The 25,807-nt window shown below is 47.9% G+C and overlaps 1 protein-coding gene across 3 annotated transcripts in view; it reads right to left on the bottom strand.

Annotated features, from left to right (window-relative positions):
- Nucleotides 1–25,807, bottom strand: part of ndst2a (N-deacetylase/N-sulfotransferase (heparan glucosaminyl) 2a) — a 544,670-nt gene that overhangs the window by 50,605 nt on the left and 468,258 nt on the right. For all 3 annotated transcript variants that reach the window (XM_038782800.1, XM_038782799.1, XM_038782801.1), the window contains 2 exons: nt 18,103–18,190; nt 73–227 (listed from right to left, as the gene is read on the bottom strand). In XM_038782800.1, coding sequence (XP_038638728.1) covers nt 73–227; nt 18,103–18,190 — 243 coding nt within the window. The remainder of the gene's footprint in view (nt 1–72; nt 228–18,102; nt 18,191–25,807) is intronic.

Here is a 25,807-nt window from a genome sequence, read left to right as displayed (position 1 = left end):
CTTTGCAGAGTCCTCACTGGCTTTCCCAGAATGGATTTGGGGTGGGGGGAGGAATCCAAACTCCCAACTTACCAGCGCAAACTGCTTGTTCAGTTTCATCTGCTCGGCTAAAACGGTCTCGTTGTGGAAGAGATGTGGCTGCATGTGGCTCCACATGTGGGGAAACCACCAGAACTCCTTCCTGTGCTTCAACAGCATGTCGTCACCCTCATCTTCCTCATTCGCCCCTGGGAAGAAAACATTCGGGAGAGAGAGAGAGAGAGCAGAGGTTTTAAGCAGAGTTGCTGAGTGTGACAGAGTCAGCCGAAATAGACAACTTGCCCACATTAGCATTGCACAGTGTTTAGGCTACTTGGTAGACAGACAATGCTGAACTGCGAAGGTTGGGGGGGGGGGGGGGGGGGGGGGGGGGTAATGGGTAATTGCGATCTGGAATGTAACAGCTGAAATGGGTATGAAGGAGCCAGAAGTGGCACAATGGGATGAATGGCCTCCTTCTGCATGTTTCTCAGTACAATGAAAGCTATGACCAATGACGTTTGACGAGATCACTGTAGGCAATTCACATGTGTCCCCAAATTAGTGTTTTTGGGCAAAGACAGTCTGAACCTCAGGCCCTTACTCATTGGCAAGCTACTCGACTCAACTCCCAGTCAGTGCTGAGGGTAGGCGGGCTAAAATAAACCCCAGCAAGAGTGGGCTTAATGACGGCAGAAAAACAACATTCAGCCAAGTCAGATGTGCAAGATTTCAGGGGCAGGAGTAGGCTTCGAGCCTGCTCCACCATTCAATAATATCACGGCTAATATGATTGTGGCCTCAACCCCACTCACCTGCCTGCTCTCCTCCCCACCCACCCCTCCCCTCACATAACTCTTGACTCTCTTGTCGATCTAAAATCTATCTCACTCGGCCTTGAACATAATCAATGACCCAGCCTCCACTGCTCCCTGCGGTAGAGAATTCCACAGACTAACGACTCCCTGAGAGAAAACATTTCTCCTCACCTCTGTCTTAAATGGGAGACATAAACTGTCTCGTCGAGATCTGGACTCCCCGACAAGCAGAAACATCCTCTCAGCATCCACCCTGTCAAGTCCCCTCAGAATCTTACATTTTGCAATACGACCACCTCTCATTCTTCTAAACTCTAAAGGGTGTAGGCCCAAGCTGCTCAAACTTCAGACAACCCCTTCACCCCCGGAATCAGGAGTGAGAGGTCCCGTGATATTCCGATTGCTCCTGATCACAAATCCAGCTCTGGAGGTGCACGTGAAACATAAGTTTCAGCTCGGCCATTGAAATAAATCTGTCATCAAATAATTCACTCTTGTCAGAGTCCTTCCTGTTATTTCCTTTGCTCCCATTTTTTTTATTTTTAGTCAGTTACATTTTCTGTCCATTCAATTATAATTCTGCACATAATAAAACATTACTTGTGTTTCAAAATCACAAACCTAGTGACTGAAGTTTATTCGGCTCAGCCAAGAACCTCGGGTATTTTCAAATAAAATCTAATTCTACCTTTGCTGTGATTCCGGGTCAAGTGGGGCTAGAATTGACCATGCACTAGCCCAGGGTGTCATGACACTATCTGCTACCCCTTTCCAAAGCGCTCGTTGCCCCCATTTAACTCGCCCCGCTATCCACACTCACACTGACATACAAACAACACAGGGGAGAAAGGGTGGCTATAAATAAAAATGAAAGAACAGGGATCTTTGAAGCACAATGACCTTCAGTCAATGTCTTTCTGGAGTTCAGGCTTTTGGTTTGGTACTTCTTCCTTCTAGGCTTGAGTAGGTTTTTTTTCTGGTAAGGTTGTCTACTTCCTCTGCTGAATCAGCATCATTTCAGGTTCACAACAAAGGGTGTGCCAGGCACACTCACTGCTTTCAGACCAATAGAGCAGTTCTTTCACTTCAGCCAGCAGGAGAGGGAGAGAGCGAGCGAGAGCTCCTTTCACTTCCAAGCTCTGAACACTTCTGCTGAGTTCTCTCAGAAAGCATCGTACAGGAACCAATCGCTGACCATTGTCAGGCAGAATGCCGTCCCTGGCCAACCCACTGGTTGCCAGTTAACCATTGAACAGAGTCCCTCCAAAGCAGATTCCTAAGATACACTCAGTGCCCAGGAGTCTGGCTTCTCCTCTCCAGAATACAAAACCTGGGAGCCCACTGTTCTGGAAAGCAGCTGTATCAACTGTTTGTCTTCTGCTTAAAGGCACATCCCGATTATGGGCCCACGGACCAAAATAATAAAATAAATGGGAGCAAAGGAAATAAACAGGAAGGATTCTGACACAATCTAGGTCCACGTGTGGGGAACACACTCGGACATATTGTCAAACTGTTAGCGGCATCCAAAGGACAACATCCTTGAACAAGTTAGTGGAGAGGGTGAGAGGAGAAAAGAGAGAGTGAGAATATTGATGAAGAGAGTATGAAAGTAAAGAACTTGCATTTGTACAGGATCCTTTCCAATCCTCAGATCACTTCACAGCCAACATAACAGCCAAGTGCAGTCAGTATTTTGCAGTCAAACATGTCAGCCCGTTAGAACACAGCATGATCCAATGAACGGCAGTGGCAATGATCGGAAAGTCACGTGGTGTTGGCCAGGACATTAGGAGAACTCCCCTGCCCTTCACAAAATAAAACCTAAAGGATCTTTGGCATCAGCTATACAGGCAGATGGGAGAGCCCTACTAAGGCCTCATCTGGAAAGTATCCTCTCTGACAGCGCATTTCTCCGTCAATACTGAGCTGAAGTAACAGCGGCAATCATCTGCTCACATCTTGAACATGAACCCATACCCTCCTGACTCAAGACACGAGAGTGCTAACCACTTCACCAGCCTGACGCATCTGGTGAAGATTTAGTCTTGGGTTAAAATTTGCATTCTGATCTAAAACCTCCAGAGAGGTGCTGGAGGCAGGCGCCTAATTTCAAAATTAGGGGAAAGCTGCTTAGGACTGAGATGAGGAGAAATTTCTCGACAGATGGGTGTGGATCTTTGGAATTCTCTACCTCAAGAGGGCTGTGGAAGCTCCATCAATTTGTATGTTCAAGGTAGAGATTGATAGATTTCTGATTAACAGTAAATGGTTATGGGGATAGTGTGGGTAAAAGGCATTGAAGTTGGGCGGCATGGTGGCACAGTGGTTAGCACAGTGCTGAGGGTCCGGGTTCGATCCCAGATCACCGTCTGTGGAGTTTGGACATTCTCCCCATGCCTGCCTGAGTTTCATCCCCACAACCTAAAGGTGTGCAGGGTAGGTGGACTGGCCACGCGCCTCTTAATTGGAAAAAAATAATTGAGTACTCTAAATTTATTTTAAAAGAGGCATTGAAGTGTCCAATCAACCAAGATCTAACTGTATGGTGGACGAGGCTTGATGGGCTGAATGGACTACTCATTGTGGCTACAAGTTGAGCATATTTACTTGTGCCAAATCCTGTTCACCTGTCACCCCTGTGCTCGCTGGCCTACACCGACTCACGGTCAAACAGTTTTAAAGTTCTCACGCTCGTTTGCAAATCCCTCCGTGGCTTGTACCCTCCCTATCTCTGTATTCTCCTCCAGCCCCTCAACCTTCCAAAATATCTGCGCGCCTTGAATTCTGGCTTTCTGAGCAACCCCGATTTTTATCACTCCATCACTGGCAGCCATGCCTTCAGGTGCCTTGACCCGAAGCTCCGAAATTCCCTCTTTGAACCCCGCCACCTCTCTTCGTGGTTTACGATGGTCCTTCAAGCCTACCTCTGTGACTGAGCTTTGGGGCCTCCTGCACTGATATACCGCAGGGCTCATTGTTCAACTCTGCCTCGTGTTTCTTCCATGAGGTGCTTTGCAATGTATTACTCTGTGAAAGGCGCTACATAAATACAAGTTGTTGTTTATGGTTAAAAGTGACGAGAGATGTCAGGTACTTGAGTTAACAAGCTCTCTAGTTAACAAGAGGACCTGCGGAGTTAGTGAAAGTCACCTGCAAAACACATCATCTTGAAACCCACAAGATTGCTTTTCCTTCACAAAGGCAAATTGTTTTGTTGCTAAGCACTTAGGTGCAGAAAAAAAAAGTGCTGAGCGGAAACAGACCTTATTTCTTTTCAGGTTAATCTATGAGTCAACTTGGGATCCTTAAAAAGGTTTCACTATTTAAATCCATAAGTACACAACCCTACTGTTCTTTTCATCCAAAGTAGTTTTTTAAAAAACACACTGCGCTCCTGGTTTGTTGTGTCTAGTTAGGGTAGCTGTGCAACATTACCGATTGGGAATGAAAATGGGTTAATGCCTCTGTTAGGAAAGATGTGGAGATGCCGGCGTTGGACTGGGGTGAGCACAGTAAGAAGTCTTACAACACCAGGTTAAAGTCCAACAGATTTGTTTCAAACACTAGCTTTCGGAGCACGGCTCCTTCTTCAGGTGAATTAAGAGGTTTGCTCCAGAAACGAGGTAGCCTTCAGAACAGCTACCACGACACCACACAACCCTGCCATGGCAATCTCTGCAAGACGTGCCAGATCATTGACATGGATACCACCATTACACGTGAGAACACCACCCACCAGGTACGCGGTACATACTTGTGCGACTCGGCCAACGTTGTCTACCTCATACGCTGCAGGAAAGGATGCCCCGAAGCGTGGTACATTGGCGAGACCATGCAGACACTGCGACAACGAATGAACGGGCATCGCGCGACAATCACCAGGCAGGAATGTTCCCTTCCAGTCGGGGAACACTTCAGCAGTCAAGGGCATTCAACTTCTGATCTCCGGGTAAGCGTTCTCCAAGGCGGCCTTCAGGACGCGCGACAACGCAGAATGGCTGAGCAGAAACTTATAGCCAAGTTCCGCACACATGAGTACGGCTTCAACCGGGACCTGGGAGTCATGTCGCATTACATTCTCCCCCCACCATCTGGCCTGGGCTTGCGAAATCCTACCAACTGGCTTGAGACAACTCACACCTCTTTAACCTGGGGTTACCCCTATCTCTGGATCTGTAAAGACTTAATTACCTGCAAATGCTCGCATTCTAAGCATTGTCTGGCATCTTTGACTTTGTCTATATATATGTTTCTGGAACATACCTCTTCATTCACCTGAGGAAGGAGCAGTGCTCCGAAAGCTAGTGTTTGAAACAAACATGTTGGACTTTAACCTAGTGTTGTAAGACTTCTTTCTGTTAGGAAAGGCGAGAGGAATTTTATTATTAGTGTATTCAGTATCCATACTCATCATGGGGGTGGTTTAGCTTGCTTAGCTATGCAGCTGGTTCGAGATGCAGATCAAGGCCAGGGTTCAATTCCCGTCCTGGCTGAGATAAAGGTCCCGCCGCCTTCTCAACCTTGCCCCCTTGCCTGAGGCGTGGTGATCCTCGGGTCGAATCACCACCAGTCAGCTCTCCCCCTCAAAGGGGAAAACAGCCTGTGGTCATCTGGGAGTGTGGTGACTTTGCTACTTACTTTACTATTGTTCAAGGCCCCTCCTTCAGTGTGATTGGGTATAGGCCCAACCTAAAGTGTTCGACTGATTTGTAATCAAATTCCACTCCCAACTACCTGAACACATCATCTAGGTGGACACCCTCATGCAGCACCGAGCTGCACCACTGGAGGTGCTGTCTTTCAATCCCACTTTATATCAAGGTCTGTTTTCTTGATCAAGTGGAAATAGAAACACAAAAATGCCTCCGAACATTTTGACGTGCACCCGATAATTCTGGTGTCTTCGAGCAAAAGTCAACCAACACCATCTTAATCCGACTGACCGCTCATTCAACTTGCTGCTGCACTTGGCCATCTCATTCACCCAGAGGAAGCGAAAGTGCTGTGGAGTCCTTGGCAATCTCGAAAAGAGTGCTGCACACGGACGTGTGAGCCCGTTCCATGTTTACAAGGGGGAGCAGAAGGATAAATCTTCTGGGCCAGAATGTACGGTTTGAGGTCCTGGAGATATTGAGCCTGGGACTTCACTGTCAATGGCTGGCATGGCATACTGTCAAACATAAAACCCAGACACACAGGAGGCCATTCAGCCCATCAGGTCAGTGCTTGCGGCAAAAGAGCTATCCAGGCCAATTGCCCCTTCCAGCACTTGACCATAGCCCTGTCAATTATGGCTTGTCAAATGTATATTCCTAAATGCAATGAAAGCTTTTTGTTTTCAATGACCTTTCAGGTACTCAGTTCCAGATCCTCATCATCCTCTAGGTGAAGAAAGTTCTCAACTCCCCTTTAATCTTTACCATTACTTTAAATCTATGCTTCCCTGATTATTGGCCTCTTGTGTGAAGGAAACTAGGTACTTCCTATCCACTGGAATTTTATACACCTTAATTAAATCTCCCCATAGCCTCCACTGTCCCACGAAATCCACGCCTGTCCAATCTCCCTTCACTGATAACCTTCTCCATTCCTGGCCACAAACTTGTAATTCTCCCTGTGTCCTCTCTAGTATGGGCTCATAGAGCCGTACAGCGCGGAAAAGGCCCTTCGTCCCATCGAGTCTGCACCGACAATAACTACCCCTCATCTCGTGCTAACCCCACTTGCCAGCTCTTGCCCCATTTCCTTGAATGTGATGGTGTTTCAAGTGCTCATCCCGTGATTTTTAAGGGTTGTGAGGTTTCCCGCCTTCACTACCTTCCCAGGCCGGGCATTCCAGATTCTCACAACCCGCTGGTTTGACAGTGATATAATCCAGAAGGTCAATCCTCTAGACAATGATGTAATGCAGTAGTGGACACCCTGCGGCCTGGGGGCCACATGGCAGCCAATCTGCGTTCTAAGTGCGGCCCAGGAGAAATTTTGTTGACTGCTGCCCCCACGTAGGGTTGCCACGTTCCGCTGATTACCGTCCACATAATCTTTTTCCTACCGGTCTGATCGATGTGAATCACTCGTAAAACAAGGCGAGGTGCGTGCTGATTGCTCACAACATTGACTGTGAGAGCAGTGCGTTCCCTCAGTGTCCAAAGGGTCAATATTTTGTTTTTACCGTTTGAATAATAATAATCTTGATTAGTGTCACAAGTAGGCTTACATTAACACTGCAATAAAGTTACTGTGAAAAGCCCCTAGCCACCAAATTCCGGTGTCTGTTCGGGTGCACAGAGGGAGAATTCAGAATGTACAATTCACCTAACAAGCACGTCTTTCGGGACTTTCAGGAAGTTGATTATAGGTCTATTAATATGTCAATGATTAAGCATTTTCTCTAACTCATTATGAAATATTCTGCATGTAGTAAATGTAGTTAATCTAATTCATGGCGTCACGGTTAATGAACATGCCCGATTTCAATCTTTCTGCCCACTGAGATGAAGAAGGGTCACCCCTGCGGCCCACTCACTGGCCTAGGTTGCCCGTCACCGAGGTAAAGTCTTGATGAATGCGATTGTACGTGCCCTCAAAAAAACTTTCTTCCTGTAATGTGACCAGATCTGAATCGGAAAGGAGCAGGATTAGGCCAAACCAACTTCACTTTTCCACCCAATCCCGACATCACTCGATTCCCTTTAAATATAAAAAAAATCTATTGGCCCTGCCCGAGCCAGAAACAGATCATTGATTACTAACGACTCCAATCGCACAACCATTCACCTTCCCCTCTCTGTTCTTTTTGTGTCCTTCCTTTGTATTTGTCATTTTTCGTGCTCATATTTAATCGGCCCACAGCTCTCCTCCTCACCCCAACCTATCCAACAATCCTACTCCGGCCTATCATGGTGTAAAGAGCCGACAATATCTGAAGGTTACTGCAAAGGCAGAGTGCAGACTGGAACACGAGACCATTTCCATTCTGAACTGCTTCAATTCGATGTTAGCTGTAACTTCGGGATACTGAAGTTATTGGGTATTGCAATGACATGGTCTTCCTCTTTTCGCCTAAACACCTTACCGAAGCTCAAAAAAAATATTTTGGCCTGTCCAGTTCCACGGCCGCAAGTTGCCTGCGCACACTGATGTGGCTATTATTTATGCATCACATTCCAGCATCGAGTATTCCGCACCGGAGCTCAGTCACGTTCTTAGCTTCTGTACACAGGGTCAGAGCTTCAGCAGTGATCCCAGCCTGCAGCCTCCCATCCCAGCGTACAGAGGCGGGGCGAGAGGTTGAGCAGGCAGGGGGGGGGGGGGGGGGGGGGGGGGTTGTTGGTGGCCAAACTGGAATTTTCCTAGATTGAGTGATTCTGTCGTTCGCTGGTCAACCCCACTGAAACCCTACTGTCTATGATATGATCATTCGTATGCACTGTGAGCCTTTTAAGTGGCGTGTGCGTGTCTCTCGGCGTGCGCGTGTCTCTCGGCGTGCGCGTGTCTCTCGGCGTGCGCGTGTCTCTCGGCGTGCGCGTGTCTCTCGGCGTGCGCGTGTCTCTCGGCGTGCGCGTGTCTCTCGGCGTGCGCGTGTCTCTCGGCGTGCGCGTGTCTCTCGGCGTGCGCGTGTCTCTCGGCGTGCGCGTGTCTCTCGGCGTGCGCGTGTCTCTCGGCGTGCGCGTGTCTCTCGGCATGCGTGTGTCTCTCGGCATGCGTGTGTCTCTCGGCATGCGTGTGTCTCTCGGCATGCGCGTGTCTCTCAGCATGCGTGTGTCTCTCGGCATGCGCGTGTCTCTCAGCATGCGTGTGTCATTGTAAGTGCTTGTCGCAGTATGTCACAGCGGGTGCGCGCGCGTCAATGTGCTGGTCTCAGTTTGTCTCCCTCCACTGTCAAATTTACACAGTGTGCCTAACGTGATGAGGAATTGGAATTATGTAGTAAATTGTGTAAACATGCTCTGTGGTGCATTTTGAAATGTCACTCGATTTTTGCCGACTAATTCCCGAAGAGTTATTGTCCAGCCTAACGGTTTGAAGCAATCTGAAGCTTGCTTTGTGCACTATTACGCTGGAGTTGGAATTCATACAGAAGGAACGCAAGCTCAAATGTGTGGCTGGTGTATTTCCGCCACAAAAACATCACCTATTTTCACCCCAACCGGAGCTCATCTGCTGCTGAAACCCTCACCCGGGCACACAAGGGCAGCACGGTAGCACAGTGGTTAGCACTGTTGCTTCACAGCGCCAGGGTCCCAGGTTCGATTCCCGGCTTGGCTCACTGTCTGTGCGGAGTCTGCACGTTCTCCCCGTGTCAGCGTGGGTTTCCTCCGGGTGCTTTGGTTTCCTCCCACAAGTCCCGAAAGACGCGCTTGTTAGGTAATTTGGACATTCTGAACTCTCCCTCTGTGTACCCGAACAGGCGCCGGAATGTGGTGACTAGGGGATTTTCACAGTAACTTCAATGTTAATGTAAGCTTACTTGTGACAATAAAGATTATTATTTAAAAAAATAAATTTAGAGTAAGGGCGGCATGCGGCGCAGTGGTTAGCACTGCTCCCTCAGGTCCCAGGTTCGATCCCGGCTCTGGGTCACTGTCCGGGTCAACCCAAACATGTGCAGGCTAGGTGGATTGGCCACATTAAATTGCCCCTTAATTGGAGAAAATGAACTGGGTATTCTAAAGTAAAAAAAATTAATTAATTTTGCGTTCCTAATTCTTTTCTTTTCCCAATTAAGGGGCACTTTAGCGTGGCCAATTCACCCACCCTGCACATCTTTGGGTTGTGGGGGTGAGACCCACGCAGACACAGGGAGAAAGTGCAAACTCCACACAGACAGTGACCCGGGGCCGGGATCAAACCCAGGTCCGCAGCGCCGTGAGGTAACCACTGCGCCACCTGACCGTCCAAAAATGATCAGATTATTATTGCATTAGCTTTAATTTGCTATTCTAATACTCTCCTGGTCAGTCTCCAATCTTCCACCCTCATTAATCTTGTGCTCACGCAGAACTCTGTGATCTGCATCCTGGCCCGCTTCAGATCCCTTTCACCCATCACCCCAGGGCAAAGCTTGCTGACTGCCTCCGACCCTTGGTCTGGCAATGCCTCCATTTTTACAGTCCCAACCTCATTTAGCAAGACTCCTCCTCCCCCCCGCCTCTCTAACCTTCTTCACAATGAGGAGGATGGTGGATGAAGATGTCTCACCTTTCAGACTGTTGAATACCATGGGGGGAGAGGTGGGGGTGAGCAGAGATGAAGGCTGCTATCGATGGATGTGTTCCGTGGGACAAACCGTCTACCTCGTCTGGACGTATCTTTGCGATCGCCCTTCAGCTGTGCAGCCTATTCTCTGAAAGCCTCACTACATCGGCGTCATGGCATTCTGTCAAGTGCTCACGAGGTAGATAATAGCCCTGGAGTCACCCAGCCCTATCTACAACTGAACAGACTGGTTCACTTCCCATCAAACACACAAAGAAACAGAGTTCGGCTTTGTTGTTCCAAAAATCTGATTCTGGGTCAGGTTACAACTTACTTCATACAGTAAAACCTGCACTGTCCCACAAACCCAAGGGATTCCCAGGGAGTAGTTTTCTTAATCCACGGTTAGCTGTCCTCAATCCCAAGGTGACTGTTGAGGTGACTCCCATTCACCTGCTTTCGATTGCTCATATTGTGCCTTTTCCATTTATCTGACTTCAGCCCCCTTTTCATACTCCTGATCAACATTTCCCTTTCATTCTCTTACCTGTGTCACATTTCTTTTTCCATCGCTTACTCTTTAAAAAAAACTGTCCACATTTTGCCTTTGCTAGGCTCATTACTCCAGTGACCCCGCCTTCTCAGCCTTGGCCTGTCGCCCGAGGTGTGGTGACCCTCAGGTTTAATCACCACCAGTCAGCTCTCCCCCTCAAAAGGGAAAGTAACTTATGGTCACCTGGGGCTATGGCGAACTTTACTACTTTCCCCTCTCTGGTCTTCGCTTGCTGCCTTTCCCCACCTCATCTCAACAATCTGTATTTACACTGTTAGAGTGTAATAATAGTTACAAGATTGCACAGGGCTAAATCGCTGGCTTTTAAAGCAGACCAAGGCAGGCCAGCAGCACGGTTCAATTCCCGTACCAGCCTCCCCGAACAGGCGCCGGAATGTGGCGACTAGGGGCTTTTCACTGACTTTACATGAAGCCTACTTGTGACAATAAGCGATTTTCATTTCATTTCATTATTAAAACCAAGCCTGACATGAGGCGACCCACACAGGTGACCCAAAGCTTACCACTATCTTGGCAAATATTCTTTATACCTACATGAAAGTCATCAACATAGAAACATGCCGAAGGAGCTACGGTTTGAAAGCTAGTGATTCCAAATAAACCTGTTGGACTTCTTACCGTGCCTATCCCAGTTCAACGTCGGCATCTCCACATCACAGAAAATAGAAGTTGGAGGAGGCCATTCGGCCCTTCGAGCCTGCTCCGCCATTCATTATGATCATGGCTGATCATCAAGTTCAATACCCCGAGCCCGCCTTCCACCCATATCCCTTGATCCCATTAGCCCCAAGAGCGGTATCTAATTCCTTCTTGAAATTACACAACGTTGTGGCCTCAACTACTTTCTGTGGTAGCGAAGTTCACAGATTGACCACTCTCTTGGTGAAGAAATTTCTCCTCATCTCAGTCCTAAAAGCTTTATCCCTTATCCTCAAACTATGACCCCTAGTTCTGGACTCCTCCACCATCGGGAACATTCTTTCTGAATCTACACCGTCTAATCCTGTTAGAATTTTGAAAGTTTCTATGAGATCCCCTCTCACTCTTCTAAACTCCAATGTTCCGACAGTTCTGTCCCCATCTTTCCCAGCAGCAGCTGCTGGTTATGTTTCTGCTGTTCTCGTTTATACCTCCTCTGTTCCTTTATGAGTCCCGTTACCGACACCTTTTGCCTCGCAACATCATTCCTTCTGACACTTGTTCATTCCTGCTTTCCGCCCGATCGTCGACCTTTCATGTTGCTCTTTCCCCACCTTCCTTCCCTCACTCACTCAGTGAAAGCCGGTTACGTCTCCAATTCTCCCCAACTCTGGTGAACAGCCTTTCACTCGAGACGTTAACTTGGAGCGGGGTTTTTCCGGCCTAGTCCACCGGGCAGGACCTTCCAGGCCCACCAAAGTCAACGGAGATTGGGATGGCTTGCCACTTCCCACAACGGCGAGAGCGGAAGGTCCCGGCCTATGTTCCTCTCTCGGCAGATGTTGCCTGGCCTGCTGAGAATTTCCAGTTTTCTCGTGCCTATTGTGTTATGGGTATTGAATTCTGACAGTCACGCAAAGCCAGATACGGCACCAGCTAATATTCCATGTAAGGGCCTGGAAGGAAAGCTTTTGGGAAGCTATTAGGTTGGAGTTAGAAGTTGAAATCTAGAAATTCTGTATTTCTGATTCTACCTTGGAGACAAATTCCTTCCCAGAGTAAAATCATCAACAGCACAGCTGGTTACAAAAAGCTGATCCACTTCTGGGGTTGACCTCAGTGCCTGGTTTGAGCAGTGAGCTTCCTCCCTGTATTAAAGCCAATACAGTGTAGGGGAGAAATCACAGACTGAAGCCAGGATGCAATTTGTGTGATGCTCACAACTCATCACCTGGGTCACAGGCTTACAGTAGCCAAAACAAGTCAAATTCTATTTTTTATTATATGGCATTTCAGGCTTTAGAATGATGTTTTTGGAGATTGTACTCTGCAAATCTAGAGTCTCTGTGCAAACTGAATGCTTAACTCAATGTGTCTGAAAGCTGTGTTGACTGACTGACGTGCAGTGTGCTATATCAGAGTGTTGCCTTGCCTACACAATAGGGCCACGCAACATAATGGAACAGGAGCTGGAACAGGAATGAATACAGACAGTTTGGCAGGTCGTAGAAACCGAACTGCGCGTGCGTCGGCCTTGGCAACAAACACAGCCGTTATGTAAAGTTTCAACATTCTTTGCATGCCCAAACCTGCACAGATGGGGTTAATAATTGTGCTGCGGGGGCCTGTGCAGTTTCAGTGGGCTCAGCTTCCAAGGAGCACATGCGAGTCAAATCCTCAGATAGCTTTGCCCAGTTACACACGTCAGCTCGACTTTCTCCCAGTGTCTGCCTGGGTTTCCTCCAGATGCTCCGTCCGGTTTCCTCCCACGGTCCAAAGATGCGCAGGTTAGGTGGATTGGCCAGGATAAATTGTCCTTAGTGTCCAGTGATGTTCAGGTTAGGGTGAGATTACGGGAGAGGGCGTGGGAGTGGGCCTAGGTAGGGACCTCTTTCAGAGGGTGGGTGCAGACTTGATGGGCCAAATAGCCTCCTTCTGCACTATAGGGTTTCTACAACAGCGAACAAAAACAAAAACACATTGCAGAGATGTGCTGGAGGAACAAAGTCTCCTTTCTCCAGGGCAACCTTAGAACAGGGTCTGGACAATATACTCCTCAAATGGGCCTTGAAGCCTCAATGTTCTGTCCCTAAGGTAATCAAGACAGGTGAAAGTCAGTTCATTAGGAAGCAGCACATGAACAGGAGAAAAGGAGCAGGAGGCCGCCATTTTGCCCTCAAGTCTGTTCCGCCCAGCTGCAATAAAAAGAAAAGGGAATGCGTATGGTAGTGTGGAAGGAAGGAGATTAAATCATGAAAAGATGATGGTGCGAGGCATAAGGCATTGGGACAGGTAGAGGGGCAGACGGATGGGTCCAGAGGAGGATGTAAAGAGCAGCAACAGAATTGTGACCAGCAAATCTGAAACATTGAGTGTGAAATTGTCGAATTCAATGTCGAGTCTGGAAGGCTGTGAAGTGCCTAATCACAAAACAAGGTGCTGCTGCCTGAGCTTCTCGAGATTCATTGGAACAGGGTGGGGGGCCGAGGGCGGAGTGATCGGAGCAACAGTGACGAGGCCTTAGTGTGTTGACTGGTGATTTCCGTGCATCTTTACAGTAAAAAGATGTAATCTGGGCAGAACGAGCCAGCAGGTCAGCCGCAATGGCATGAGTTTTGATTCAATGCCAACATATTTTTGCTAGCTCCATTTACTCAATTCTCCACCCGTACCTCCAGCATAACTGCATCATTTTTTAAAAAAATCAGCGTCTGATCCAAAAAGCTGAGTTTAGTTGCACAGCCCCGGCATTCGCAGCTTGCATTCCGCTCCGGTAAAATGATCATTCCTGTTTGGCATCAGTCGCTGCTTCATAAAACTCTCCAATCCTGACCTGCAACTGTCAGCTCCAGCAAATTGAAACCGTATGCAAGTCAGCTTTGGATTCCCAGCTTCCTAAATCACTTGCTAGCTGCACGTCAACTGTGACAATTTCCCCCATCTGTCAGCCGTGCTTCCTCCTCGTCTTCCGACATATTTTTCCAGTCTGCCTATTGCCATTTCTCTCATTCTTCACCTCCAAGACGGCATGCCCCCTGCCAATGTGGATCCACCATCTGCTAGACACACAAATGGCGCAAAGTCTCCAACGACCTTGTTACTTGGCTCCCACTGTCAGAGTCTGCTACATTCATCAGTTCAGATTAGGAGCCTTTTGGGGTCAATTATTCAGGGAAGCAGTCTGATTGCACTGGCCGGGCCAGCTTTATTTACAGGAATCCAGAGGAATTCATGTGAAAATTACTCATCCCGGTCTCTCCCTTCCATCTCTTTGTTCCGACAGCGAAACCCACTTCCCCCGACACCGGAGAGGCTCTGATCGTGCAACAAATGAGGTGGACTCCATATTGTGTGTGGCCCTCTACCACCCCTTCAACTCCAGCAATCTAGGAACGTGTCGCCCTCCAGCCTGGGCATTCAACGAGACCGTGGTTGATCTAACTCCAAATCCCCGTCTTTTCCCCATGTCCCTTAAAATGTTCTCGAACAAACCTCTATCAGGGACAGATTTAAAATCATCAATTGATCTGGCACTAACTACCATTTGCAGATGGGAGCCCCAAACCTTTGCCTCATGTCGGACTCGCTTCCTAACCTCATTCCCAAGAAGGTTCTGCAGCTCAGTCATTTTCTGTCTATTTCTTTCATCACCGATGCCGCCAACCTCATGAAATGAAATGAAAATCGCTTATTGTCACGAGTAGGCTTCAATGAAGTTACTGTGAAAAGCCCCTAGTCGCCACATTCCGCCGCCTGTCTGGGGAGGCTGGTACGGGTATCTCATGAGCATATCCAGAATTTTGATTTTATTTCACTTCTAGAAATCCCGACTCTTCAGTGCCGAGACCACCAGAACCCCCCCCCCCCCCCCCCCCCCCCCCCCCCCCCCAGTGGAAACAGTTCATCTCCAGCTACCCGGACAGCTTGCTCCTAAATGGCCGATCGACAATAATTTACTTCAATCCCATTGCTATGCCCTGTCCCGAATCCTGGTAGTCTGACATCACACACTTAACCCGCATAGCATGTGGGTTAATGACTATTTCAAAGTTTCTGCTGCAGCATCTTATGTATTTTGTTTGTTTCAGAGAGAAACAGCTGTGCTTATTAATTAGTCTGTGCTTCATTTAGCAAAATGAAAGAAGAGCCTTATTATTAATCACAGAATTGTTACGGGGCGCAGGCGACCATTTGGTCCATTGCATCTGCGCCAATTCGCCAAAGGAGCATCGGAGCTTAGTGCATTTTCCCTATGCAGCAGTGGATTGATTCTGTTCAAATAATCATCTGAAGTTCTCTTGAATGACTCAATTGATCAACTGGGACAGGTTCTTCCCCTTGGGCTTCCATTTCAACTGAAGTAGTCCAGCTAAGAGCCTGGGACTAAGTAAATTCACTGCATGGAGGATTTGGAGGCCCTCAGACAACATGAGAAGGCACGGCCTAAATGCCGGGAACTTTCCTTTGTTTGGCTGAATTTAAGGAAATGGGTTTTGATGAAGTGAAGCCCAAACATCAACTCCAGAAACTTCAGTGCTTCATATTGCAAGCGACCATCTCCTAACCCAACAACACCATTTCAGGTAAAAACAAATGGCTGCAAATTCTGGAATCTGAAACAAAAACAGAAATACTGGGCAGGCATGACAGCATCTGTGGAGAGAGAAGGGAGCTAATGTTGTGAGTCTGGAAGTCTCTTTGTCAAAGCCATTTCATTTTGTTCCTATGACAGGAGGATAAAAGCAAGGAGAAGTAAACCATTCAGCCCCTTGAGCCTGCTCCACCATTCAATAAGATCATTCCTGCGATCAGGCAGGTCCAAGGTATCAACATAAATAAATGCCTCACAATTAATACTCGCAATTAAATAATCAGAAGTAATCTAAATTCATAAGGAGTGCACTGGACATATGGTTCTTGTTTTTCTTTTAATTTAAAGTACCCAATTCTTTTTTTTCCCAATTAAGGGGCAGTTTAGCGTGGCCAACCCACCTACCCTGCACATCTTTGGGTTGGTGAGACTTACGCAGACACGGGAAGAATGTGCAAAGTCCACACAGAGGGTGGCCTGGGGCTGGGATCGAACCCGTGTCCTCAGCGTGAGGCAGTAGTGCAAACCACTGCGCCACCCTATGATTCCTGCTTTAAAAATGATATTTAATTCCAATATTGCTACTTCATACTGACTGTCACATATAGCTAGCAGCTTAGCGTCCCACCAGCATCTTGCTATAAGTGAGAAATTGCACTCAAACAGGACATGCCAAGCCTGACACTCCAGTGCAGTACTGAAGGAGTCCTGCATGGTTGGAGGTACTGTCCCTGGATGAAACCTAGCCATTGTTTGCCTTCCCAGGTTGATGTGGAAGATATCATAGCACTTTTCCGAAGGAGAGTAGGTTAATCCTCCACCGGACCATGATCAACATTCATCCCTTAGTGCACATCACTAAAAAAAACATTAATTTACTCTATCAATATCTCATGCTGGCTATCTTTGCGTCATCAACAAATTTGGAAAAGTGACTTCCCATCCCATCAGTTGTTGATAGATGCGGTGAGTAATTGAGACCCAAACACAGATCATTTTGGCGCACCACACGTATAGTCCAAGCTGAGATACAATATGGGTTGATGTGTTGGGTATGCTGGGTCTGCGAGGACTGCGTTTACCAGAGCAGTGAGAGAGACAGGCTACCAACACTTGTAGAAGTACAACTTTATTTTATTTAACTATGAGCTGTTAAACATACTTGCACTGTGGGTTAACACTCTGTTAGGTTGACTGGAAACCTGAGGCTAACCTGACCAGACTATACTGCTGGCACATGGTAGATGTTCGTGTTACTGATCACGGGCTCTGTCTGTCTCAGAGGCTGCATCCCGAATGAGCGGGAAAACTAGAGCCACCTGTCTGGTGATTGGCTGCTGTGTTCTGTGTGTTGATTGGTCTTTCAGTGTGTCAGTCAGTGTCTGTCTATGCACCATCATATACTTGTGTGTATATTATGACATGGGTATGTTCTCACACCATGGTCAGGGCGAGGAGGAATGGTCGAGTTTTTAAAATTCAATAAAACAGACCCGAATACTGCTTTGTGGGCAGTTTTTGTTTCTGAAACAGGGGCCGCTTTTGAAATGATCACTCCTAACCTGCCACTTGAATAATGTTGTCAATCCTGTTCGTTCTTGTAACGGTGCCAGTGATGGGGAAATAGGGCATTTTGCTCAGTTGGCTAAACCCTAGTTTATCTCCCCGCTGTAATAATGAAGCATAAAGGAATGAAGGTTCTCAGGTCTGTGTCGATTTGGGGCCAAAGAGGCCAACAGTGATCAATCATAGTTAGTTGTAAGTAGATGAAAATCGATAATCTATAGGATCTTGCTGTGAGCACATTGGCTGCCCCCCCCCCCCCCCCCCCCCCCCCCCCCACACACATTACAACAATGGCCACACTTCAGGGGGCTGTAATGCTCTCTGGGACATATCGTAGTTATGAAAGGTGCTATATAAATGCAAACCCCTCTTTCTTTAGAGTTTTTATAAGATGGTTCCCATACTGTGCCATTGCGGGAGATTGGGGATGTGTGGCTTGTTGGTGGTGGTGATGGTGAAGGGGGGGGGGGGTGGCGGGGTGGGGATTGTGGGGGGGGGAGAGGGGCGGAGGGCGGACTCCTTGGTATTGCATGTTTCCTCCCAATCCTGCTCAGAGGGATCGTCACTGCGACGTGCCCGAGTCAAACATAGTCCCTGGGGAAGAATCTGCATGCCTACACTAGAGGTTGAGGAAAGGGTCTAAGGTTTGTCAAAGGAGGATAGAAAGGGTTTTTTTCTTTTAAAACAGTTTTTACCTGTGTGGTAGAATTTCCCGGAAAATCCAAGATTGAAGGTGAAATTTGGAACCAGAGTTTTCAGTTTGTTTTGTGTACTCAGTAGTGCCTGTAAAAGGGAGGGGTGAGAAAAAAAAAGAGAATAAAACAGTTTAGAACAAGGCAAAGCTATCCGAGAAAACACCTGGCAATGAAATGATCAGTCTCCAATGCAAGCAATCGCCAACGTGGTCATTTTTTCCTTTCTGCTTTGCCCATTCCCTGTTCAAATCCCAAGGAACATTTTAAAACGGATCAACACTGACCGGTCACAAGTTCCGATATTTCACATGTGGTAAACCTGCTTGCGCAAGCACAGACTTTTTCCCCATTTCTTCTCATTTGAAAAACATTCTGATCTTTATCCAACTTGATACTGACAAACAACAAGTAAATTTACCAGCAATTCAGTCCATGAGGGAGCTCTTCCCTTGCGTGACTGCCTTCTGTCGGTGCCCATGGGGCAGTGGTACTGTCACTGGACCGGTCATCCAGAGACCCAGGTTAATGCTCCGGGGACCCGGGTTCGAATCCCACCACGGCAGCTGGTGGAATTCAAGTTCAGCCAGTAGAAAATCTGGCATCAAAAGCTAGTCTCAGTAATGGCCACCATGACAAACATCACCGATCTTTGTAAAAAATCCATCGGGTTCGCTAATGTCCTTCAGGGAATGTTACCATCCCAAACTAGAACCCAACAGTGAGTAGGATACTGGATCGAAACCCCAATGTTTTAATTTATTGTAAGACTGTGGAAAGAGTGATTCACTCCAAGAGCGATGGATAAAAGAATTGGGCTTTGGCATTTCTGAAACAAAACTTTATTGTGAATACAGCATTAAACTTTTAACTTCACACCCACAAAGGAACAGCTTACAATTATCCCTTAAACACGACTACTCAATTTCCCATTAAGCATCAAGAATAGGAACATACAGCTCTCAATCCCGCTTAAAAATCATCAGGGAACAGAGCGGTACAGAGCAGATTCTGGCTCTGGTTAGAACCCCTTCAGACTCTGGCTGAATATCTTCAAATAGCTGCTTCAACTAGGTTGCTTCAGCCTCTTCCTATCTTCAGACAAGACTGCTCTGCTCTGCTTTAAAATATTATTACTCGTTTTTTTAAAACTATCCCACTTGGAAAGAATCATGGACTCAAGAATCAGGCAGATCAGAACTGAGCTCCTCTCTTTTTTTCTTTCTCTCTCTTCTCTCCAAACTCTCATGGCTCCAACCAGCAATGACTTCATCTCCCCAAGCTAAAAAGCAAATGATCTCTGCGGGCTGCAAAAGCAGATTAACTCCCCGGGACATCTCCAGTCAAACCACAGTCCATTAGCCGAGACTGAAAAACATATACCTTCGCCAATTTCACCTGCTACTGCCGAGAAGCAAATCAAGATCTTTTTTAAAACACAATCACTGCAGCCACACAGTATACCCCAGGCTTTTAATTCTCAACTTATCCCAATATTTAGACGGCAATATTCCTAAAAACCTCCAATTAACAGAGGAAGGAAAATGAATTGGGTACTCGAAATTTATTTTTTAAAAAAGCACTGTTCCCTCATGGTGCAGAGGACCCTTGTTCGATCTCGGCCGTGTAGAATTTGCACATTCATAGATTTTGTAGAATTTACAGTGCAGAAGGAGGCCATTCGGCCCATCGAGTCTGCACCGGCCCTTGGAGAGAGCACCCTAAGCAAGCCCACACCTCGATCCTATCCCCATAACCCAGTAACCCCAATTTTGGACACGATGGGCAATTTACCATGTCCAATCCACCTAACCTCCACATCTTTGGACAGTGGGAGGAAACCGGGGCACCCGGAGGAAACCCACGCACACACGGGGAGAACGTGCAGACTCCGCACAGACAGTGACCCAGCCGGGTATCGAACCTGGGACCCTGGAGCTGTGAAGCAATTGTGCTAACCACTGTGCTACCATGCTGCCCATTCTCCCTGTGTCAGCTTGGGTCTCACCCCCACAATCCAAAAGATGTGCGGGTTAGGTGGACTGACCATGCTAAATTGCCCCTCAATTGGAAAAAAATAATTGGGTATTCTAAATTTTTTTTAAATTAGATGCAAATTCTGAGGTACAAATTTTCTCTTTGAATAGCTACTAGTTATCGTGTAACCAATCTTACATCTTTTCCATCTTCCACCTCGCACTTATAGTTGGACTAAATGAGATGCAGGTGGGACAATATACATCCCAAAGTCAATGGAGCTGAAAACTTAAAAGTAATTACAAAGGTTAGCTATTGACATTGGGATCATTATTTGTCTTAATATTTAACTTGTGGTAAACACGGGTTCCTGGCACCATGCTTAATCACACTTCCGTTGAAAGTGTCCAGACCTGGAAATGGTTTCCAAGAGTGAGCCAAGCATTACCCCTCGCACAATAAGTGACAAAACTGGAGAGGCTCAGAACGCACGTAAGTTGAGGAGGAAAACAGAAGGTGGTCAGATTCGGACCATAAAACAGGTTTAATGATCCCTCCTTCATATCATGATTTAGGATGATTTATTTTAAGATATATTGGGTTTGAGGGGTGGAGCACCTGCACCAGAATGATTCCAGGAGGAAAAGGGTTAAACCACGAGGGCAGGTTACTGAGACTAGCCTCGTATGCTGCTGTTTTCCGAGGACTAAAGATCCAGTTAAGGTGCTTTCTGATTGCAGGAGTCGCAGGGTAGAGAGAGACAAATTAATAAGGGGGCTGTCCAAAGCATAATAGGTAGTGAACATCATGGAGCTGCCCCTTCCAAAATGCCTCTGAGGGCTAAATTGTAAAGGGATAGGGAACTAGCAACATATTTATTAATTCAAAAGTTGTGACAAATGCCATAGTTTCGCATCTCTCATCCCTCATCACCCTCGAGAATCTTTTTGAAAACCGGGTGGCTTGACGTGGTTCTGGAGTCACATGTAGGCCAGGTCAGATCAGGTGGCAGACTTCCTTCTCGAGGCGACATTAGTGAACCAAGTCTTTTAAAATAAATTTAGAGTACCCAATTCATTTTTTCCAATTAAGGGGCAATTTAGCATGGCCAATCCACCTAGCCTGCACATCTTTGGGTTGTGGGGGTGAAACCTGCGCAAACACGGGGAGAATGTGTAAACTCCACACGGACAGTGACCCAGAGCTGGGATCGAACCCGGGACCTCGGTGCTGTGAGGCAACAGGGCTAACCCACTGCGCCACCGTGCTGCCCTATTAGTGAACCAAGTTGACTTCAACATTTCATTACTGATGTTAGCTTTTAGTTTCAAATTTATCTAAGTCGACTGAATTTAAATTCTGCCGTTGTCATGGTGAGATTTGTATTTGTCTCTCCTGATTGTTAGTCCAGTAACATAGCCACCGTGTGAGCAGCCCAGAGGGAGGCCATTTGGCCCAACCCATTCATGCCGGCTCTCTGCAAAAGCAACACGGGTAACTCCCCCGCCCGTTTCCTGGTGCGTATCCAATTCCTTCTTGAAAGCTATAATTGACGCTGCCTCCACCACTTTCCCAGACGGTGCATTTCAAATTCTAAACCCTCGCTGCGTGGAACGGTTTTCTCCTAACTCGCTCTTAGATCTTTTGCCATTCACTTTAAACCAGTGCCCTCTGGTTCCCGACCTTTCCACCAATGGGACCAGTTTCTCCCTATCCCACTCTCCCCAGACGCCTCATTATTAATTAGTTATCAAATCTCCTCTCAACCTTCTCTCGTCAAAACAAAACAGTCCCAACCTTTTTAATTTAGCCACTACAGTGCAGAATGAGGCCATTCAGACCATTGAGTCTGCACCCTACCTAGGCACTCTACCGAGGCCCCACTCGTGTGGTTTTGCCCCATCCGTGTAATCTTGCACATTGATGGTGGCCAATCCACCTAACATGCACATATTTGGACTGTGGGAGGAAACCGGAGCACTCCGAGGATAAGCGCGCAGACATGGGAAGAACATGCAAACTCCACACAGGCAGTCACACAAGGCCAGAATTGCACCCGGATCCCTGGCACGGTGAGGCAGCAGTGCTAACCACTGTGCCACCATGCCGCCCCTCAGATGCATTTACTCCGGCCCGAGTACCTTCTCAATTTTAAGTGAGGAGAGCTTTTATAACACCATCTCCTTCTCAACTGTAAATTCTTCTAGTCTACCAATAACCTCCTGTCTCATCTCAGCTTGGGTAGCATCTTCTTCCTCGAGCTAGAGATGAAGTTCCTCATCTTTGGAACCATTCCTGTGAGTGCTTTCTGCACCCTCTATAAAGCCTTCACACCCTTCCTGAGGCTCAGTGCCTGGAATTGGTGACAATTCTGCAATTCAGGCCCTACTAAGGTTTTAATGAGGTTCAGCACAACAACCCCGGTTTCACACTTGAAAATGAAATGAAATGAAAATCGCTTATTGTCACGAGTAGGCTTCAATGAAGTTACTGTGAAAAGCCCCTAGTCGCCACATTCCGGCACCTGTCCGGGGAGGCTGGTACGGGAATCGAACCGTGCTGCTGGCCTGCTTGGTCTGCTTTTAAAGCCAGCGATTTAGCTCAGTGAGCTAAACCAGCCCCTGAGCTAAACCAGCCCCTGGCCTGGCACTTCATGGCCTCTAACCCACCCCACCTCGAGTGGGAACGTGTTCTCTAGGTTTGAACAAGCAAAGTCCTTCATCGGTCTGTGTCAGGTCGCCCCTCCATTTTCTCTTTCTAAAGAAATGAGCCCCAGCCCACTCAGTCGGTCTCGGATTACATGAACGAGTTTGGTTGAAGGCTGAGTAGCAAAGTCTCACCATTTAAAGAGTGCAGGCCGAGTCTTGCAAGACATTTTCAGGCAGTCTGGGTTGATGGAGAGCACTGTTCCAAAAACCCCAACTCCGCAGATCCAGTTTAATCTGTGGTTTTCCCTGGAGTTGGGTGTGGGGGTGGGGACTGGGGGAGATGTGGGTGGGTTGGGGGGGGGGGGCTAGTTTAATAACTCGTCCAAATAATTATTCAATAATAAGCGCATACTTATATAGTACATCTTACAGGACCAGGGCTTTCCAAAGTATCTCAAAGTTGACTAATTCTTTTGGAAGGGTGTCCGCCATCACAATGTAGGAAACGCAGCACCCTCTGTGTGCACAGCACGATCCCACAAAGAGTAACAAAACCAATGACCAGATCCTTTGTGCTTGACAGTAGTTTTGACTTGAGGTAGGGCTCCAGGCTACTTTTCGTTGAATAATTCCAAGACTCTTTCCCCTACCCCAACTTAAACCAGCACACTGGACCTCATCTTAATGAGCACCTATTAACTTTCTCACTTTGTTGTCTTAATGGAAGCACAAATTCATTGACCTTTAGATCAGAGACAGACGACTTGACGTGAATGCAGTGACTTAATTGCCCACCTCAGTGGCAGCGGCTTAGAGAAACATCCCAGGCTTTTCTACAGAAAGACAACATCTCACCTCCTCGGTTGGCTGGACGAGTATAGCTGAGCCACACGGGGCCAGCGAGGTGGAAGGTTTTACACCCAGCCTGCTTACAGATAGCTGCTGTCTCACAACCCCGAGTTAGGGAAACAGGGATTGGCACAGGAGGGTGGGGAATGGAGGGAAATTAGGTAAATAAATACAGGCCAACGTTCCGGATTGCTACCTGGGAAGTCAACTGGGAACTGGATTTGACAACAGATCTGATTCAGCATGCCCTTCCTCCTCACACCCCCATCTATGACCAAACAGTTGGTTAAACCCATGCCTTTGGGTGAGATGTCAGCGGAGCCAGGGTCACGATGAATCTGTACCCCATCCGGGACCGATGCATTCAGGGCGATGCCACTGGTAGAGATAGGTTTGGAACAAATCTCCATCAGTGACAACAACTAGGGATCACAAATAACCTCCAGAATGGTTTCATTAGCACAAAGGAAGGTCTTGTCATGTCAATCAATAATACATTAAATATTAAAGAGAGCGAGCCGCAAGGACAAACATTCTTTGGGGTTCTCATTCCAATGTATAAAAATCTTCAAAGGCTCGATAAGGGTGGGTGCCTGGGACGCGCTACCGGAGGAGTTGGTGGAAGCAGGGACGATAGTGGCGTTTACGGGGTATCTTGGCAAATACATGAGCAGGATGGGAATAGAGGGATACGGACCCCGGAAGTGCAGAAGATTTTAGTTTAGACGGGCAGCATGGTCGGCGCAGGCTTGAAAGGCCGAAGGGCCTGTTCCTGTGCTGTACTTTTCTTCGTTCTCTGATAAGGCGAATGCAGAGACGCTGCATCTCTCGATTGGAGAATCTAGAACTGACCTTACGCCCAGGGTAAGGGCTTGGCCATTTCGGACGGAGATGAGGAGAAGACTGTGGATCTTTGGAATTCTCTAAAGTGACGAGCTGTGGATGCCTTGTCCACACAGAGTCTGGGACACGAGGGAATATGGAGATAGTTTGGGGGGGGGGGGGGGGGGGGGGGGAGTGGATTTATTGTACAATGAGGGGTCATACATCGTGGGTGAAATTCTCCCATCGGGAGGCTAAGTGTCGACGCCGGAGGCCGCTCCTCGCCCCCTATTCTCCCACCCACAGTGGGCTAGGAGCGGCAACACGTCAATTATGCGCGCCGGGGCTTGGCGCCGCGTGAAAGCGGCGCCGCGTAAATTACACGGCCAGCGGCGCGTAAATGATGTCACCCACGCATGCGCAGTTTCCGTCCTCCCCGCGGGCGCCCCGCAAGACATGGAGGATTGATCTTGCGGGGCGGCGGAGTCCTTTAGAGACGCCGGCCCGCCAATCGGTGGGTACCAATCGCGGGCCAGCTCCCTACTGAGCGCCCCCTGCTGCTTGATCCTCCTGATAGAACCATCAATTCACTAGACACGTGCTTTAAGATATGAACAGTGATTTTAATCTACTTACAACAGAGCCAGTCTGTTCCGCGTTGAACTCTCGATGAACTGAATGACTGGCTCTGAGCATTGGTATTTATACAGCAGTCCAGGGGGAGGAGTCATGGGAGGAGCCAAGGGTGGAGCCCTGTATAAACTCCTAAGCATTCCCAGCACTACTCCCCCTAGTGGTTGGGCAACACAACTGCGCTTACAAATGCATGGTCTCATGTATCTACAATATAGTGTGAATTACGGAGTTACATTTACCACACCTCCCTCCTCCCTCCCCCCCCCCTCCCACCCACCCACAGGCCGCACACGCAGCATTCGCACGCTGTTCACACCGGCAGCGACCAGGTGTGGTTGGCGCCGGCGTGAACCCGGCAGATTGAGCAGGCCGCTCGGCCCATCCGGGCCGGAGAATCGCCGCTCACCTGCTACAAATGGCGATTTGGGGGGGGGGGGGCTAGAATCGCGTGCGGGTGCCAGGGCGGCGTGGCGGGAATTGCCCGCCACTCCCACGGTTCTCCCACCCGGCGTGGGGGTCGGAGAACTGTGCCCCATATTTCTGCTCCTGTTTCTCAAGTCCATATACCTTCTCAAAATCTACCTTCGTTTGGGACCAGGACTGAATATCAGGAGTGCTATAGTGAGCACGAGTGACAATGAGGCAGTCTTTCTGCAGTGTGGTAAAATAAATTGCAACCCACACAAGAGCCAGTGAGTAGTCAGCCACGATGGTTTCATTCATATATCGCATATGCAGGTACAAGAGAATAAAACACTGAGCTGTAAAGTGACGCA

This window comes from Scyliorhinus canicula, chromosome 22, assembly GCF_902713615.1.
Source record: "Scyliorhinus canicula chromosome 22, sScyCan1.1, whole genome shotgun sequence".
Classification (NCBI taxonomy): domain Eukaryota; kingdom Metazoa; phylum Chordata; class Chondrichthyes; order Carcharhiniformes; family Scyliorhinidae; genus Scyliorhinus; species Scyliorhinus canicula.
Note: the sequence above shows the minus strand (reverse complement) of the source record. Positions and strands in the feature narration are given on the sequence as shown.